The following is a 20,884-nucleotide window of genomic DNA, read 5'->3' as shown; positions in this document are numbered from 1 at the left end:
CTGAAAAGGTTATCTTAATAGCAAGTCTGCAGTTCTCTTGGTGTCAGTTGAACTTTGATCAAGATACCAGGGGAAGTAAGTGGAGCATCCATCTATACATTGCTGCAAAACTTGCCACTGGAGGTTTCCTTCCACTGAGAGCTGAATCAATTCTCTAGGACAGATCTTTCGATTAAGTTACTGTTAAGGTGCCATTTTTTTTGACTGAGGTCCCTGATTTTTTTGTGCCATGTTTTAAAATAAGAGTGCCAGATTTGAGGATGGGAACCTATTTATAATAATTTGCTTGTGTGGTTGCACTTACTGTTTTGAAGCAGTTGCTTTTTCTCCCCTTGCCCCCCTCCCCTTTTTTCTAAATTTGGTGTTGCTCATCCAGAACAGTATAGTTACGGCATCCCTTCTTGGTAGCTGAATTTCACTGATGGATCAGAAGAACTCCGCAAGCTGGGATGAAAAATAACTCTTTGGTCTTTGGAAATGAAAGGTGCTAATAAACAGCTTTTTGTCAGTGTTGCTTAAAACTGACACAGTTATCTCAGAATTGAGAGAGGCTAAGAGTAATCGTATAGTCGGTTACTACAGCTGAGCTGATAGAAAGTAGCTCATTCAATTATGGCAACTCAATTGCGTGCATTTGAATGACCATATCCTCAGCGTCAGCAAAGACAACAGTGATTAAGCATATGTAGACTGTAAACTGTTTTCACCTGTAAAAATAGCAGTTCTGCAGATGTGCAAGGTACCATAATGAAGTTACTCTTTGCTAAAATGGATATTCTATGGCTAGAAAAAATATCTTAGAATTTTGTTCTTACATATTTAATGAATATTAATGAAAATTTGAAAGTTAATTTAGTTCTTCATACTAAAGTCAGTTATAGGATGAGGGCAACTGAGGACAAACGTGAGGAAGAAAATGTATGGTTTTAATTAGTGTTTTCTGTAGCTTTCTTTTATTATGACAAATCTTGATGTAAACTTGACACCGTTTAAATGTTGATTGTCTAGTGTGAATATGTTGCCTGATTACAGCACTTCCATAATAGTAGTTCTGCTTCTCTTTGCATGGTAAATATTTCAGAAACTCTCCCATCTCTTACCTATAATTGCTGCTCCTACCCACATATCTAGTTTAAAATATCTTTAAGAGCTGGCGTATGCTACCTCATAAATTGGCTTGTTAATAGAATAAGGTTACTGCAGACTCTGCCTTCTCCAGAGACCAGCAAATCATTTCTGCAATATTCTCAGTTTCCAGTGACCTATTTTTGAAAATACTCTATAATTCCAAAACAAAAAGCACTCACATATACACTAATGTAGGCAAAATGTCTCTCTTACTAGAGTGCAATTATGCAAGCAGGGAGTATTTTCCGTGTTCCTGGAGACTAGAGAATTAACGTGCTGTTCTGGGCATGTTGTCTTCCATACCTTTAAAACCTTTTTCATAGCAAGGAAATGCGCTACTTTTGTGTGAAAGGGCCAGTGTTAATTTTCTACCTTAATTCCTCATGCATAATGGGAAAATAACAGCTCTTACACTGTCTACTCCTTCTGCACTCCATATACTGTAAGTTTGTGGAAAATATGATGTATTTTTTGGAAAGCAATGATGGGATTTTTATATTAATTTAAAAAAGGTGAAATAAATTTTAGTTAGAGTTATGACTAATCCTTCATTAATTATCTGTATCATACTAAGTTGCTTATAGAGTACTGTCGTAGCAAAAATTTAAGCAAGAAGTATTCCTTATGACCTGCATGCCATGCTGCTTGTTTTGCATCTCTTAAGTTGTCATACCTACCATTTTTGTTTCCTGCAGCAAATATTGACAAGATTAAAAAAAAGAATGGTTAAGAAAAGAATATCCTTTAGAGGCAATGTTTAGTTCATGGAAAAGGGGGGCAAAAGGAAATTAGGTGAGCTCTAGTTGTGAACTTTGTTCAGTTATTTCTTTCACAGTAAATCCATTGTGAATACTGTTTCTTCCACAGGTGTAGGTAGGCTGCAGTTGGCTAGAGGACATGTAGCAGAGTTGCATTTTGATAAAGAATTGGTTAGAAGCAGAGTTGGCCCACCTTAAATGCCAAGGTTCTATTAACTTCATATTACTTCTAAAATTAATTAAACTCTTTGATGCTGAAGAGGGTTTAGATGGTCTGATCTGCTTTTCTGCAAGCTGGTGAGAGAACTTGACTGCTGGTGAAAGAAGTGTGCCACGTACTTTTTCTTATTTACAATTTTCAGCCTTATGTCTGTTGGGTTTTTTTGATGACCTTTACAATACCTGTCCATGTTTCTTTTTTTGACTGAGAATTTAATAACATGTCCTTCCTAGAGCAAGCCTTATTTTGGGGTGTAAAACTCATTTTCACCAAGGGCCACATCAGCCTTGCGGTTGCCTTCAAAGAGCTGAGTGTAATTTTGGGACTGTATAAATGTAGTAGTAGTTACTCCTAAATGTAGGAGTAGTTATATTATGAAAAACAAATAAATACATGCACAGGTGTTTGAGCAGTTATAAAAATAGTTAGGAGAAGTTAACTGATATGCAAGATATTAAAGACTATATTGTACAAAAGTTGGAAGAGAGAAGTGGATGTTTAGTATCAGATCTGATCAGTAAAGTAAAGGAGGAAAGATAGCACGGGAAGAGATGGGTGTTGTAATTCTTAATTTACCTGAAGGAACTAGTGAAAGCTGTTCCTCAGAAATTAATAGCAATCATAAAATTGTAAGAAACAAGAACTCATTTTGCCAAGGAGTTAATGGCATTCAAGGAAAAGAGATTTGTATGACTGTCATATGGAAATAGGAAGTGAAGGGATCTCGGTAGAATCTGTTGCCCTTCTCCGAAGCTGTACCTGTATGATGTCTATTTCTTTTTTATCAACCTTCAAAAATCCTCCAGTGTTGGCGACTCTGGTATCCCTAAAGTGATGTATTTTAGAGTTCCACTATTCTTATTGTCTACGTCTTTTTTTTTTTTTTTTTCTAGTACATACCCTTCCTATAATCTTCTTGTTGTAAGTTATACCCCTTGCTACATATATTGATCACAGAATTGTGAGAAAGTTTAAGTGGAAGGGATCTCAGGAGATCTCTAGTCAAACTTCCTGCTCAAAGTAGGGTCAGCTCTGAGGTGGTACTAGGTTGCTCAAGGCTTTACGCAGTTCCTTCTTGTAAACCTCTAAAGATTGAGACCGAGCAACCTCTTTGGGCAACCTATTCCACTACTTGATGCTCCTCATAGTGAAAAAGCTTTTCCTTGTATCTGATTTGAATTTCTCCTGTTTCAAATTACATTGTGCTTCATCCGCTGGCTATGTGCTGCTGTGAAGAACCTGGCTCCATCTCCTTCATAGCTTCCTCATGGGTATGAGAAGGCTACTTTTAAGTCCTTAAAGGGCCACCTCCTTTCCATGCTGAAGAATTCTGATTCCCTCAGCTTTTCCTCGTAAGACAAGTGCTCCAGCCTCTGATCATCTTGGTGACCCTCTACTGAACTTACTCCAGTTTATTGATGTCTTGAGAGGCCTAAGACTGGGTGTATTACTTTAGACATGATCTAACAAGTGCTGAGTAGAAGGGAAAAGATCCCTAGATCTAGTGGGTGTGCTTCGGCTAATACAACTCAGGATCACGTTGGCCATCCTTGCTGCCAGGGAACATTGCTGGCTCATATTTGGCTTGCTACCAAGACCTGCAGGTCATTTTCAGGTGCTCCCCTGCCAGTCAGTGTCCCCCCCGACCCCACGGCCTGTGTTGTTTATTCCTTGCCAGCTGCAGGGTGTTGCATTTGTCCGTGTTGAGTGTTGAAAGGTTCCTGCTTGCTCCTTCCTTGAGCATATGTATGTACCTCTGAATAGTTGCTGTGCCCTCAGGCGTGTTGGCTGGTCCTTCTGATTTACTGGCATCTGCCAACTATGATTTAATGTCACCTGGCCACTAGATATTAAGAACATATAAAAAGAGAACTCCTGTTATCTTCTCTTGAAACTTTTACCAGCATCATCATACCTGCAGTCAGTCTTGTGTTTGTTGAAACAGTCCAGTTTTTCCAATTTTCTGATGTCAGTTGTGTTTTCTAAACCTCTGATATTGTTACTTGTCTCTTCTAGTCTACCCTTTTTGTGACATTCAGTATCCAAAGCTGGATGCATTATTTCACCTGAAATGTTTCATGGCAGTGTGATATTTGCCTTTTTGCTACAAAATAAGCTTGACGTATTAAACTGTGATGTACTATAACTCCTTGATCCTGTTGTATAGAACTTGCTACAAAGCCAGGTGTTTTCTATTGTGCAGTTGATTATTGCTTCCTTTGAACTTGTCGTGCTACTTATTGAATTGCATCCTATTTTTTTAGGTTGTTTCTCATCATGCAATCTTAAGTCTCCTCAAATAGTCTTGCAGTCTCTACCAGTTTGTTGTCATCTGCTAAATTAATTTAATAAGTGTGCACTCTGTTTTATGATCCAAGACACTCTTCATGAAGCAATCAAGTAAAGCTGGGCCCAGACAAATGCCTGAAAAACCTGACTTGAAAAAAATCTTTTCTGTTGACAATGGGTCATTGAGTAAGCTAATTTTGTATATATTGTATTGCTTTTTTTTAGGACATTAGTGAAAATTTCATGTGAGGAACAGTGTGCAGTTTTAAGGATTTTTTTTTTTTTATTCCGGATACGAACACCATGAGAACAAGTGCAACAGAAGCCAATAGTGACTTTATTCCCCATTTACAAGATACCTTGTTAGGGTGTAGTGGAAAGCAGGGACAGAAGAGAGTAATTGAGAGGAGAGTGATTTGTGAGAGCTGATCTTAGAATTATGGAGGGGAGAAGGTGGACATTTTGGCTGTTAATGGACTGTGCTTTATAATATTGGATACTAGCTCTGAGGAATCCTCAGTAATGTCTGAGTATTTGTTACTTGTAGCCTGGCTTAAAACTGCTGAAATGATGGGACTCCCTTGTTTTAGACTTCTGACCATGTTTCTAGTTTTTCCTTTGAAATTTTAAAGCTTGCCAGTACTTCTTGCTTATCCTCTACAACAGTGAAGGAGGGGATTTGGTCTTTCTTCCCAAAGGAGAGCAGAGAGACAACAGTCACACAATGTGCAGAAATCTATGATTGAACTGCTTTTATTTTTAACTTTTTAAAAAAAGGGAACAATGAAACTACGGATAGTATTAGCTAAAATGAAAGTCCTTCTCTAGTGTGATTTTTATCTTACTATTAGTGTGAAGTATTTTTGTGGTTTTTCATAAAGCATGTGCAGTTTGGAATATTTCTAATATAACTAATTGTGCTCTTTACAGAATAGCCATTATTTTTGGCCCTTGTAGTTCAGTTAACATCTGAATTTGGAACACACGGAATGCAGGAGAAATACTGTAATAAAATGTGTTTATTACAGAAGCTTATATTCCTTTGATTATTCCTCAAAAGAGACAACACCATTATTTGTTAATGCTCTATTTTATGATAATAGTTTAGACTGATGCGCATTTTACTATGTTCAAATATTTTTATAACCTGTAACATTTTAAAAATATCTTTTTATTTAGGGTATTCTCCTGGTTTATGATATTACCAATGGGCAGAGCTTTGAAAATTTAGAAGACTGGTATAATGTGGTGAAAAAGGTGAATGAAGATTCAGAAACACAGCCACTTGTGGCCTTGGTTGGAAATAAAGGTAAGTTCTTCATACTTAAATCTTAGTTGAAATACTATGGATGTTGCTTTCTTTTGAAGAAATGTCACAGGGCATCTTTAGTAAAATGAAACTAATACTGTCTAGTGTGTTATTGCTGTGTACAGAAGACTTATTTGGGTGTACCTCAGGACTCTGGTTCTGGGCTGTTAGATTGAAGGACTTGCTGCATTATGTTTTGCGTAGCCTGCAGCCTCTGTGCCTGTGCTTGCTTTACTTGGGGAGCAGCACACAGAAGTAAAGAGATGTCTCTCACCCATGTTTGAATTTGATAGGGCTTCAGGATATAGCCATGGCATGCATCTAGAACAGAGAACTGGGAAGCATTCCTGGATCTTATAACAGGTATATCTCATGGTTTTGTATGTCAAGAGACTGCTAAACTAAGTACCAGTATATATTATTTAAAATAACTACACTATGCAGTAGGCATGATATTTATGGGTTGCTTAGTAAGCTTTTTGCATGCTATCTGAAGTTTTGCATGAGGTTACTTATTTCCTGTTGTTCTGGGATTTTTTTAACCTTTTTTGGATCATTTAAGTATGGTATAATGGTTTTCTTCTGGCCACCAAAATAAGCCACTTTAAATAGCCATCACCTAGTGAGTTTCCTAATTAGGTGAGTTCCAAATTCCTCTATTTCTAGCTGAGAAATCTTACAGAAACATCCTTGTTACCACATTCCTGTGTAACCTCATCTAGGTGTTCCTGCTCCGGGAGGGGGACTGGACCAGATGATCTTTTGAGGTCCCTTCCAATCCCTAACATTCTGTGATTCTGTGATCTGAGGTCTCTTTACCCTTTTTCTGTTGAAGATGATAAAAGCAACATAGAGCAATTCTAGAAACAAAGTGGTGGAAGCAGATACAGATTTTTTTTTTTTTTAAACAATGTAAATATATTTATTTAATGCAGAATCACAAAATGGTTGGGGTTGGAAGGAACCTCTGGAAATCATCTAGTCCAACCCACCTGCTAAAACAGGTTCATCTAGAGCAGGTTGCGCATAAGTGTGTCCAGGTGGGTTTTGAATGTCTCTAGGGAAGGAGACTCCACAGCCTCTCTGGGCAGCCTGTTCCAATGCTCTGGCACCCCTAGAGAACTTGAACAACAAAAAACAGATCTGTTTTTTTTTTTTTTGTGACTTTCCACGTAATTTGTGTCCATGTCACGATGTCCATATCATGAACAAACCTGGAAAAAAAACCTCATCCAGCAATTTAGTATTGTTTAAAAGTATTTGAAAACAATGTAGAGACAGTACAATGGTTCATTCAAAACCATTAACTGTAGTGTTGCTACTGTGTTGCTGTAACATTTTATGATATTAATTATGAAAGACTACTTATTTTCTGGGAAGAAAACAGAGAAGCCCTTAGAGTTACAATATATAAATAGCACTTCTGAAACTATAACATAGACAGTTTTGTGCTCTAGCTGACCAGAGTCAATAATACAGATTCTGTTGAAATTCAAATGAAAAATATTTTTCACTGATTCATATTTTGCCCCAAAATTGGACTTCCTAGCTTGAGTTCTGCAAATCTTACGAAGTATTTACAGTAAGATACACTGTAACATAAGATAAATAATATTCTTTTGCCAGAATTACACCATAGATGGAGAAAATCAGGCATTGGTTTCCATTTGAAGGAATTTTATCTCTGTTACATACCTTAAGTAAGCATTTTTCTCTTATACATGCCTGCAATTCTTAAAAATCCAAGTATTTCCTTGGGAGAATCTGCAAATAGATTATGGTTTCATGGATGAGTTTCCAGATAAAGGCTGACTTCAACGAGTGAAAGAGCTTTCATTTTATGAAAATTACAGCTGAAAGAACAGTGTGCTTGCTACCTTGTTTTCCTTCAGAAGCTGCCTATAAGGAAAAAACACAAAATATTGCTTTCACATGATCCTAAGGCTGATCGTTGTTGTTTCACATGTCAAGCGTATAGGGGATGCTGCTTAAAGAGGTCATTTTTTTTGCTTTGTTTTTATTTCAGCATGATAAAAATTAAGCTTTTAGAAGTGTATTGCTTTTCTGAATTCTGTAATAGAAGAATATCTAGGATGGCTTCCACTCCAATGTTTTAATAGCCTGCGAGATGCGACTGTGGTCAGGCTCCTGTTGTTGCATAAATAGAAAAGAAGGTGTTTTTACAGAAGCATGCTGTTAACTCTTGTAAATTATGAAAGGATAAAGCTACCAGTACTAACGAAGTTCATCAGGTGGAATCACTGCATTCGGAATGGCTCAACTTCTTTACTCAGTAAGTGATAAGACACAATGCAAGAGCAATAATAGGTTTGAAGCCAAGAAAAGCCGTTTGATGAATTGATGAAGTTATTTGACCTCATGCATCATATAGGAGAGATACTTTCAGTCTGTAGTTTCTGTCTCAGGTTTGCGTTTGTTTCTGAGCTATGCATGTCTTTTAAGAAAATAACCAGGTATGCTTGCTTGAAGACTGGAAACATCTATATCCCCAGACGAGTTATTCTAACACTTTTTTTCTAATAAAAGATTTTAAAAATTGCTAAAAATGCAATTATTTTCATTTCTAGCAATGGGAAAGCATTGGACTAGTATTGAGATACCTAGATAAGAATTTGGAAGCCCAACTGAAACCATCCATTTTGAAACCTTGACCTAAGTCAAGTGCTGCTCTTTTAAGTATACTTAGCTTGGGCTTAGTCTCTCATTTAACCATTTCCACTTGCTAATACTGTCTGAAAGAAATGTGTATTTTTCCATTTTGGGGTATATACACCTGAGATCTCTGCTGTAGTGCTTCAGAAATAAGAATAAAGCTATAGGGTTTTTTTTATTTAAAAAAAAAAAAAAAGCTTGGATGACAACAATGCAAAATATTTTTCTTTACAATGAAATATAGAAAACTGTACATATGCATCCTAATAGATGAAAACAATTTCCTTAGGTAATTTTGTCATTGAAAGCAAATTGATTTAGGTACAGCAGTACGTGGAGCAGAATTGTGTACTGGCTGTTAAGTTGTTCATAAAACTGCATGACTTATCTGTGGATTATTTTTATCAATTTGTAGTCGTTCTGTTAAATGTGTTAAGTTTGCAGAAATTTCTTCATTATTCCACCAAACTTGAAGAAATTTTTCAGTGCTGATATAAATGAATTGGTGCTAGTTTTGACTGTTCTTTTTTGTTGTACATTGCAGTAGATAAGAAGCATGAACACAGTAAACTACTGTGTGTCTGTTGAAAGCATGATAATTAACTTCAGAGTGGTGGCAATTTATTAAAATATCCTGTTGTGGTTATAAAAGATTAAGATTTACTCATGAAACATTGGAAAGGTAATTTCTACATACAAAACTCCAATCATTCTCCAGTGTCTCATCCATCAAAAATTTATCTGAAAATCATATTGTATGAATTGAGATCTCCTAAATTCTAGACCTCTTCCCTCTACCCCTCCCTCACTCCTTTTTTTTTTTTTCCTCTGGACTAGCTAAAATGAAAGTCTGTCATTACCCACTAATTCCTTATAAGTAATTGGGGGAACAAGAACTTCAGAGATGCAGTTGTCCTTTGTGAAGATGGTACTTTATTTAAAGTGACTGTCTTCCTCTTGGGTGCTTAGTTTTATTTTTCATTCTTTCTTCCTTCACGTACATTTTTTTTTCTATTGCTGACTTACACATTTTGTCAGAGAGAGTAAAAGACTGATTAGAGTCAAGATCTTGCCCAGACTTGCTTCATTCACTTGCATCTGATTATCAGTTAATTCTCTGTCTTTCCATAGGTTTTTTTTTTGTCTGTGTGTTTGATAAACAACAAAAGGAATTTTAGAATTTAATGTAGAATTTTTCTTTTTCATATTAATTGTAAGTCATAAGATTGTAATAATCCTAAAATTTACTGTTGGCATTGAATCTTAGATTTAACGTTCCTTGTAACTCACTGTGCTGGATTTTAATCTTATTTAATATAAAGTATATTTGAAGTGTGCTTATTTCTGTCTTGCTAATACCACTTCATTTGCACCAGAAATAAGGGAGTAAACCTTATAGTTAAATTAACAAATGGTTTTAAGTTTCAATGCAGTAACTTAAAACTTTTATATGTATGTTGCTGTCAAATACTTAGAGTTATTATATTCTACAGGATAAGTTGAACTATAGTTATCAAATGAATTAATTATATTTTGTGGACTTAGGATCTTGACTTAAATTTGCTGTTGACAAAGTTCAGTAATCGCAATGGATCTTCTAGTCATTTGTGTGAATTTGGGAGGTTTTACTGTGTTTTGTATGACTGATGTGTTTCTTTCCTTTCTACCTTGACTACTTTATATATTTTCCTCTGCACTAATCTATGAGCAGACTCCTCAAGTGTCGTAGCAGCATTCTCAGTGGATGTATTGTAAACAAAAATTAACCCAGGTTGCATGGGAGCTACACTCATTTTGATTTATAGCTCCCAAGATGGTCTTAGGGCGGTGGTTATCTGGAGCTTATTTAGGGGTAGGAATTATCAGGTACCAGTGTATACTTGATGGATGAATGATTTCTATTCTTAGAGATATTAACCAGACCCACTCCTCAATAGAGAGTAATAACTCAGATTTTTAAACAGTCTTCATGACAGATGAGGGCACAGAGGAGAATGAATCAACACTAATTAAGAATGTTGACCGTTTGTTCGTCTTAGCCATGATTAATTGATCTTGGAGTGCTCTCTCTGAACAGGAAGTGGTATGCTGTTACATTGTGAAGTTTAAAGGTTACATTTTAGTGTACCCTTTAACTTGCATTTACATACAACCTAGAATGTTTTTACCTATCTTATCTGAGTGCAGTAAGAAACATTTTTCAGCCTGGATACAAGTGAATGTTTACTGTACTGTGTACTAATGTGAATCTGGCAAGTAAGAGGACATACCCAGTCTGCCTTTGGACTCTGTTACTGCCTTATACACTTATACTCCCCAGTTGCACTCAGAAAATGTCTTCATTAATACTCATTTTGTGATTCCGGCTTATTAAAATTCACAACTATGCATTCATTCTCTTCTCCCTCCCAACCTTCCTCAGCTGTTTTCTGTTCTTGTTTCCTGTGGGCTTGCACTTGTTTGGTCTTTCACCTGTAATTAAGACAAGTGTTGAGTAGCAAATGTGAAGACCCCTGTTGTTTTGAGTCTAATGCTTGATTAAATTAAAGTTCCTGTGAGGCTGACAGCAGGTCCAGTGACCTGAGCCTCATACGTGCTCCTGGGATTGGAGGGTAAACTTCTTATATGTAGAGACTCCCTTAAAAAGAAAACCTTGTCCTGTGCATGGTCAGTTTACCAACTCATTTGAATAAATGTAGAATGCTACCCTGTTTCAAAATATGTATAGAATGTTTGTTTCAACAAACTCCTAAGATTAATAGAAGATTGCAGTCTTATGGATTTGTTTGTTTCAATGGTTGGGTAACTTTTTTTTTCCTAAATTGTTTTTAACAAGAAACTTAATGAAAAGGAAAAATCACAGGTCAAAATGATCTTTTATTCACCATAATAATATATTTCTAACCTAGTGTCCAAATGTGGTCTGTATTGCTTTAGAGATGGCATCAATTTAGAAACATACATATTTTTGAGTGATAAAATTATCTTGCGTGCCTGAGAAAGTGTCTCTCTTGTGAGATTTTGATCCTAAATCATGCTTGGTGTAATATTAATGGTGCTGGCCACCATCACTGCCAAAGTGATCTATTTAATTATGTCTGTTAAGCTGCCATGTGGGCAAGTCTACTAAATTGTGATATATGACACACTAAGACACGTGAACAGAGCCTGATCCTCAAGTGTGGTTCTTTAGAAAGTGGCTGAGCTCACAGAAAATTACACAGAACAAAAGAAGGAAGGTTTATTGTTGTTGTGTAGTATTTACTTAGATGTATTCCATTGGCTGAGAAGGGAAGACACCTGGGAGGATAGATCACAAGGATCTGGGCATATCTGCTCCATTCTAGTCCCAGTCTCCATGTAATCTGCTGTGATAAACGTATCTGTTGCATCTGGTTGCAAATCAGCCCATGTTGTACTTGGACCCTTCTTTCAGAATCCTTTGTAGAATGATCTCTTGGGTGAGAAGTCACAGTGGACACAGTAGCTGCTAAATCACCTGGTTAAAGGCAGGTTTTTAGACCTCTGGACCTTCTTCCAGTGCTACAGCCATTACTGAAGCATGTATAAAGAAGAGATTTTGATGGCGGCTCTCAGAAGCCACGTGGCCTGTGCCATAGTACTAACAACAACAACAACAACAAAAGAGTAGACAGGCGAAATCTTTCCTGTCATGCAGCTCAAAAGATAATTATCATAATTTTCTGCCCTGCCTGTCTTAAGACCAGTTTCTGATGTTCAGCACAGACAGGGTTCACTAGTAGTGAGCTGGTTTTTTAAATTGTCTTCTGCTGCAGTAGGAGATTCAGTACGGGGATGAAGCTGAATAATATATACATCTTGCCCACAGAAGGTCTGTTACTGTTATACCACTTCTCCGAATTTGAGGTTTGGACAGCTAGACAGAGCCCTGATATAAACAGGTGTAATTCTATGAAAATCAATGAATCTGCATACATTTGAACCAGGACAGATTAGATATTGTACAAACTGCTGAAATTAATGTTTTCTCATTTGGATCATATGGTACTTTAACAAGAAAGCAAGGGTAGTCATGAACTAGTCCAACTGATACGATGTCCTTGTGCCTTTTTATTTTAGTTGAGCGTGAATAGCTTGGTTTCTTCTTCCTGCACGTAAAATCTTGAGGCTGTACTTCAGGTTTTTTTATTTGTACACATAAGTTTTGTCTGCTAAGACCAACCAAGAACTAAGATCAAGTTCACTGACCTGGTAGAATATTGTTAATGTAGTTGGAACTGAATGCCAGTGCGATGGAAGTGCCAGTAAATAATATATTCTCCTTCACTAACAGTTATGCTTAAATGCAGAAAAATCTTTAAGGATGTCATTGAAAAATGGAAGTAGAAGTAAACTGTTTAAATACAAAGGTTAGAACAGTATATGTATCCTATTTTTATAATAATACACACATGAAATGCTGAGAGATCTCTTACTGTTTCCATGGATTTTGTCTGTAGTTTATTTAGCAGTGTAGATATACATCTAATAAAAAAGATGCTGCATAAACCATAGTCCAGGCTGAATGTGCTTCTGTTTTTGGTTTAGGTAGAAATGTTTTTTCTGGCTGCGTCCTTCATACTTAGGTCTTCTTACAACAAATGGAAAGCCCTTAATTGTACCTAAGGGAATAGTTAATCTACGGTGGACATATGGTGGACAAAAGCTGAGTCTAGTAAATGAAAAAAATTATAAACAGAAAATGTGTGAATGCCTGCACAGTCTGAGAGTCATGGGGGATATTGTACTGTTGGATTGTAGCTTATTTAAAAATAATTTGCTATTCTTTTCTATTAGTATATTAATGGAAGCCAGTGCAGCATAAAAACTGTGGTTTTAAAAACCAATCAATTTCATGTCTGTTGTGTTGGATTGAAAAAAATCTGTTTTTAAAACAGAATTTCTTTGCTTTACAAGTTGTCCTGCTCCCACCTTTGCCATATGACATAAATGCAATTTGATTTCATTAGTGGAGTGAAGCGCTCTGAAATTTTTAAAAGTTTGATTGGGGGCAGTTAATCAGTGTTAACCCTGAGCAGCTCTTGGGCTTTATGGATTCAAGCACTATATGTGGTTGCACTGCTCCAGCAAAAGGTTAAGTATTAATGGAAAATGTTCACAGCTCTTTTACTCAAAGAAAACATGTTGCGTGTAAGTTTTCTTTTGATTTTACTTTTACAGTTACATTGAATGTCTTCATTCATTTAGCCATCCATAAAGCAAATATTGTTGCACATGCAGTGGATAATAAGTCTTTTTAGGACTACTTGTGTGGTATGTCACAGATCATTAACTGCAAGTAACCACCTGACTTGAGGGAAATCTGGAAGCATCATTACAGTGAAATAAGCTTTTATTTCTGTATCACTGCAGCACATTGATTTGTAGGAATGTCTCCATTAGCTACTGTGGAAATATATTCTCATATATTATTATTGAAGGAAGTTGATGAGAGAGGATAACCAAATTTCATGTGTGAATAGCACATTAGTATTAGGATTTTGGACAAAGTGGGAAAAAGACAAGCGCTATTGTAGCATTATTTTCTACTTAAAAGTTAGGTAGTCAGAAAACAAATCTTTTTGTAATGCTTTACATTTTCAGAATCAGACTAATAAAATATAGTAACAGTTGTACAGTGTGTGTGCAATGCAACTTCAACTGAAATGCATATAGTAATTGAACATGTTTACTACTCTGTACAGGCAGAAAGTGTGGAAGAGAAGTTTCTTACTAATCAGCAGGGAAAAAATAACCTTTTTCTATTCATTTCAAAGAACCATAAAATTTTAAGATTTTTCTGGGAGGTATGCAGTGGTTGTTTCAGTACAATTTAGAGGGTGAAGGACAGCCTATGTTAATATGGGGAACAATCATAATGGACAACCTCTATTAATATGATTAATAGGAGTTTGCACTGTGAATAATGCGATTCTGAAATATTGTCCTGAAAATATTTTAGAAAATTTGAAGCTTTTACAGAGATTAAAGTTAAAATAATACTGCAGGATTATCTTCCTATGTTGCTGTTTGTCAAAATTGCTGTCAGGTCCTTTAGGAGCAAAATATAGTAGAGGACAGATAAATGAGTAGAGTGTTCAAATCAACCGCTTTTAGTCATGTAGTATGAACTATGTACTCACAGATTTTTGAATGAAGAAAAAAATTATGGGAAATGCATCATATGTGTATTTTAAAATTGATTAATTGTCATCACATTATCATGTTTATTGGACATTTGCAAGAGAAGCAGCAGGGATTAATGGTACTGTTTCAAGTATAGTCCACAGTTATAGCTCCATGTGCTCGATATAATGAGGCATTCTGAGTTTATGATGCCCATTTCAGTATAGAAGTATGTATTGTCTGCTAAATGCAGGGCTTTTTTTGATAAATCTTCAAGCATATTAATGCTTTTGTGACATCAGCACCTCCGGTTATGAATTCTTTACTGTCCTGGTATTTGAGATAGTACGTCTTAATGTGGTCCTGAATGAGGTACAATTATTTTCGGCTATCTACTTTGGTTTATTTTATAAGTCAGTTTTGAAAACAGGTATTTGAAAAAAGCTATTTCGTTATTTGCCCGTGTAATGTGAAACTGTGAAGATTTTACCAGGGGAGTAACTACTAAGCCAGCATCAAACTTTGTTTGATCTTAATAGTTCACTGAGGTAAGCCAGGCAGTTTAAATGCCGACAGCATTTTTGTTATTATTGTTGTTATTTACAATCTGTGCTTCCAACCCTCATGATATGGAGGATAACCTCAAAATATGTTTGTTTTCAAATGAGACATCTAAGATTCTGTAGTGCAAAAAAAGTGAGTGTTAAAAAGGAATTAAGATTTCCTGAAATGTATTGATTAAAGGAGGTGGAGTACAGTGATGATGAATGGTAAATTAGAAAGCTAGTTTGTTTATTTAAAATATGCTCTTTAAAGAGGAGGGCTTTATGTACCTTGTATGTAGTTTCTTTTTAAAAAATACTGAGTTCTCTATGAAATTTTTGTTATATATTTTAGCTTTCTTAACTGATACTTTTTGGAGAAGTAGTCCTTTCCAAGTTTTGTCTCCCTTGTTTAACAATGCAACAGTATATTTTGTGACTACAACAATGGAATTATAAATATGTAACTTCTGCCGAACCTTTTGAGAAGTTTTAGTTTAATTCCATCTGTTCATCCTTTGATGCTCTGAACACAAGGAGTAACCATCCCATCCCATCTCAACCAGATTAGTATTCGTAACACTTAAAAATTTTTACAAATGTAAAATGAGCCATATCACATTTGATGAGTTCCCTTGTTTGGTGTGGGGAGTTACTGACCTTCAGATAAAAGTTGTAGTTGTTTGCATAGGTGTAAAATTTAGAGCATGTTTAGTAACTTCAGATGATCTGCTCCAAGTTTACTCTGGTGTTTTCATGAATAGCCCTGATGGTATAATATTATTTTCGATTGCTTTTTATTATATACTTACCATGTGGTCTTTCTTTTGTGGTGAGTATTGTCCAATTTGTTTACTTATTTATGTTGTGATAATAGGAATATATCATAGTAGTATAATACTAGTATGTGACAGTAGAATTCATTAAAATTTTGAGGCGTATACAGAAAGAGGAATAATGTTACCTTTTTCTGATTTTGACTAGAGAACACATTCCTAAGCATTCTTACATAATTGCTTTTGAAAACTACCATTAGGATCATTGCCCTCTTGTTTCAGATGCCGAGCAAACACAAATTAAAAAAAAAGATACAGACTAAATAGTTGAAGGAACACACAGTATAGTAAAATGTCTTAAGAAGAGCTCGCTTTTGAAAAATACTGGGATATAATAATCATGTATGTTGAAGGCAACTTTAAAATGTTAGATTTTGCAATCTTAAGCATTTTTCGTGATAGTTTAAAATGAAGGCTGGAAAAAAATAAGATTTGTACAGATAGCATACCTTTGATGCTTTGGAAAGAAAGCGAGACCCTTGGTTGCTATAACCTGCTTTATACATTTACAAATGTTTGAAAAGTCATTTGCTGTAGGCATGCAGAAGGGAGAAAGCAGCGTATAGAAGTTGTTCGTCAGGATGTTAAGTTGACTGTTTCAAAAATATTTTTATGTTCTGCTCCCCACAGTGAAAATGATGGCATTTTGTGATCTACTTCTCAGTCTCCCTTCAAAACCATTATGGAAAAGCTTCAAGTATTTTGATTTGCTGATGCCATTGCTACATCTCATGGGAAGTGTAGGGCTGATGCTTCTCCTCCCATTCTCCGGTGGGCTAAGCTTCTGATGCTATGTTTATTAAGGCTGGTTTTGTTTTATTTTTTCCTTTTATATCTTCCATGATGTATCACATCCTCTTAGGTATGATAGGACTTTGTGAGAATAATGCATCATGGATACTGTCCAACTGACCAATCCAAACTTGGGAGAAAATAACAGTGTCTAAAACTATTCTGTTCCCTTGGTTGGATTTTTTTTTTGAGGAGTTAGTTTTATATGGAAAAAAGAATATTTTTTGAGCAGAAAAAACAGTTTTCAGTGCAGTTAAAAAACCCCTGGTAGTTCTCACTGATAATTCTGGACTAGTCCAACTCTAGAGATTTTCCAGAGTTTTGATTTTGATCCATTGTTCGATTCTAAGAATACTGTTGTAGTTGTCTGTTCTAATAGCATTGCCCTGTACTTACAGATAAGAGGGGAAAAAAGCCTAGTCTGGTTATATTTCATTTCTGTGAAGTTAAAAATGGTTCTGTTTGAAGAGGGTTGACAGTTCTTTCACAGCAATATTCAGTGAACAATGCTGTAAAGAAATTTTCTAGAAAGCACTGTATAAAGCAATTGTAAAATACAGAGTGGAAGTTCAGGCTGTAGAAGGGTTCTGGGTTTTCCTAGAAGTTACTTATTGCATTCTTTACTGTTAGCTCTTGTCATCCTACATTAATTTAATGCTACAGTAACTGTAACTTTGTACAACACTACTGATATCTATCAGGAACAATTGCTGAAAATTAATAATGTTTGAACTTTTTTTAAGTAAAGGGTGTTTATTTCTTTTGTCTCAAGCTACATAGTACAAGTAAAGGAAACAATGTAATGAAACAATAAAGAACAGTCATTGTAGAGATCTCTATTGCCAACTAATTGCCTAATAATTAACAATTTTCTTGGCCTGGCTTTTTAAATTTCATGTGTTAAGATGACCTCCTTTTACACCGTCAGTTTTGCAGTTTTATTTTGGGAATGGTGTATCCAAAAGGTTTTTAGAGAATAGTTACTGGTTACATGTTTAAGTGGTTGATTGCTAGGCCAATAATGCTGGTTTCTGAGCACAGCCAGTGCTTTTTCCAGCTGCTTTATAGTGATATCTTGAAGCTTAAAATGTAATCTATATGGGTAAGCCACAAAAGCCACTATATATTAAAGCAGACTCTGACAGTAAATCAAAATTGGACAGCTGGCAACACTACTAAAGTCATAAACTTATTTATTAAAAAAACTAAACAGAAGAATTATATTGAAAAGAGAGGAATATGTTCTACAGACCAGTGGATATAGCTTAAAACCTGGAAAGTGCTGCAGATTAAGGGCCCAATTTATGAACATCTGTTCTGGCAGTTTCTGTGAGATTCTCATGTTCTTTACAATAAAAGTGTGAAATGTGTTTCGACCTGCCCCCCCCCCCCGCCTAATCATGCTTTTCTGCAGTTCATAAAACTTGCATTGATTCTTTTGCAACTGGGCCTGTCTGCTTTACACACTTGCTAGAGTAATTACTATTCATGAAAGAGTAAGTACTGCAGCAACATCACCATCCCATGGTATATGCTTATCCTGACCTGTTCCAAGTGGTCTCATTGCTTCAAAAGCAGTGAAAGAACACAGACATTTCCTTCATATATTTAAACTTAGAGTGTGGCATTGAACTAATGATGGAAGCAGATCACTAGAGAGCAACATGTGCAGAAAAATGTCTTGTATCTGTTTTTTCTGAAATTGAAGCATACTTCAACTCTGGTGTTTTGTTCTTTAACTGCCACCAAAACAACTTTTAACTCTGCTTATCTCTTAATTTTGAAATAAATGATTATGGAATTATTATTTTAATTACAATGTTTATACTGAGTAGTACCCTACATTTTTGTGGTATTGACAGGTATGTGGGATTAAGGTTTAGGGTGTTCTTGATCATCTTTGAGAGGGAACTGAAACATCATACATTCAAAACTGAGTGTCTAGTTCCAGTATCAGCAGTACTTTTTTGCCTTTGATGTCAGCATGACCAAGATTTGTTTCAGAGATTTTAGCCACAAGCCCTGCTTTATAATCAGGTTTGATCTGCATGGCAGAGGTCATCATATTTTGCTTTCTAACTCTTGCTTCACGTCTAGTAATCCAGACTGAACTAGGATTGATCATTGTGAAAAGGCCATTGTTTTTTTCTCAAGCAGTGCAGACTCTGCAAACATCCCAAGCCCTGCTGCTATTAGGAGACAAAGGCAGTCTCTCAACAAAGTCAGAGATTAAGAAACCAAGGTGCAAAGGAAACACTAAGCAACCCTGCAATAAAACCACTTTCCTTGTCCTGAGCAGGTTATATTGCTTTATTGATGGAAATGGTTACGGTGTCTTTCCATTTGATTAGTTTCACCATGTTATGCCTTCATTTTTTAGGTTGCAGAACCGTATGCTTTTATAGTTGTTTAACCTGCGGAGAACACTTGCAGCCAAGAATCCTCAAGGCAGGAAAATGTCTGTGCTCCTTTGGGGAGCTAGCTTCTGATATGTGCAGAATCATACTGACTGACAGGTGGGAAAAGAAAGAGGATTTCTGGTATCCTTTGGACAAAGGGATACCATATGGGAACAAGGCATTTTCTGTTTACATGCCATCCATTTTTGAGCATTTTATAGTATGGGTGCGTCTCTGTGGTCTTATTTGTGATATGTATCAATTTCTGAGATCAGTTTTCCAAGTCTTTTTTCAGTTAACTTGTGGAATATGAAGGAACTGTATTTCTACCAAATGTATATGGGTCATTGATAGTTCTTTTTGTTGTATCATTGAACGATACTTTTATTATTGATATATGTATATTTGTAGTGCTGAGCACAGTACTATTAGGCAACTGAACAAAAAGTGACTTATAATCGCTTCATAGTTGTGGAAGTTGAGTTTTCTTTCTGTCTAATATGAAGCATGCTTTTCTAATTGGTGCACTATGAATCATTTTACCTGAGAGTGGTGTACAGTATATTAATCTCAGTTCTTAAAACATGGTTTTATTTGTAGAAGATTCAGAAACATTAGTGCTAAATTTGCTTTATCAGTGTGTTTACCTGTGGTGAACTTTAATTGGTTGTGTTTGATGTGTTAAAGTACACCAATTAAATGCATCTGCATAAAATATTTTACTTGTGACCTGGGTTCCATTTGTCAAACTGTGCCTTTTATTGAGCAAGGAACTAACCCAATGGAAATCAAGGCTCCATATCATCAAATACAATATTAAGTTATGTCCCAGAGGAACCCTGGGCAGGAATCCAGGTTGTAGTGGTTTTTTTGCTGGACCTGACTAGAATATTCCAGATTCCTGGGTTTGATTAGATCAGATTTTCGTACTTGTTATGAGGGCTTTATTTCTCATCCTTGATTCTCTTATTGGTCGGTGGACAAGGAGGGCAAACAGATGGCTGTGTAACTAAAATTTTCCACCTGCCTCCCTCCATTAGGCTCTGCTGTCCAGGCTGGATTACAGATCTCTCTTCTTGCACGTTTTATCCTTTCCATTTCTTTATACCTTGTCCCTCATGCTTGGTGCAAAGGGAGTGCTCTTAATGTTGTTGGTTTTCTTTTTCAATCATAGATCTTCTGTGAGTGCTTTCATAAACCTGATATTAAGACACCAGGTTTTTGTTCTTTGATTTTTTTTTAGATGGTAATGTTTTTAGAAGTGAGGGTTACTTTGCGTACTTTTTTCGTATATTAGACATCTAATGAAAATCTAGTAGCTTCTCTGGCTGAATAAACTTGATGGATGAACTGCTGAGGTCTTTTGGTTTAAATAGTAGCTGTACTAGTGCACTGGAAAAGCTTTCTTTTGGAGCTGTTACAGTCTACAGGGCATATAATCCAAATGGATTAATGTGGCATTTCCTTCATAATCCCAGGAATATTCTGCTTTAAAATACTTTTATGTTTTTCCTAAGAGTTTTAGTAGAAAAGACCCTTTAAATATGTGGTGATATCTGGAATTATTATATTTTCATTGTGGGCTTTTGTGTTTAATGTCTACAAGTAGAAATAAAACATGGCATTTTTATTCTTTCTTTCTGTGGGTTTTTGTTTGTTTTTGTGAATTTGCTATCTAGTGCTATGTAGTAAGTAATTAGGACAAGAGAGCAGAATTTTTGTGACTATGCCTGTGCTTAAAAATGTAGACTGCTGTCTGGTGGGATTTTTAAATGTGATTAAACCATTGCC

At 35.8% G+C, this 20,884-nt stretch overlaps 1 protein-coding gene across 5 annotated transcripts in view; it reads left to right on the top strand.

Moving 5' to 3' along the window:
- The window catches only part of RAB28 (RAB28, member RAS oncogene family), a 64,452-nt gene that overhangs the window by 14,767 nt on the left and 28,801 nt on the right, over positions 1–20,884 (top strand). For all 5 annotated transcript variants that reach the window (XM_071808580.1, XM_065837523.2, XM_065837525.2 and 2 more), the window contains exon 4: positions 5,575–5,704. In XM_071808580.1, the coding sequence (XP_071664681.1) occupies positions 5,575–5,704 (130 nt within the window). The remainder of the gene's footprint in view (positions 1–5,574; positions 5,705–20,884) is intronic.

Source organism: Patagioenas fasciata, chromosome 4 (genome assembly GCF_037038585.1).
Source record: "Patagioenas fasciata isolate bPatFas1 chromosome 4, bPatFas1.hap1, whole genome shotgun sequence".
Classification (NCBI taxonomy): domain Eukaryota; kingdom Metazoa; phylum Chordata; class Aves; order Columbiformes; family Columbidae; genus Patagioenas; species Patagioenas fasciata.
The sequence above is the reverse complement of the archived record's forward strand: the minus strand, read 5'-3'. Positions and strand labels throughout refer to the sequence as shown.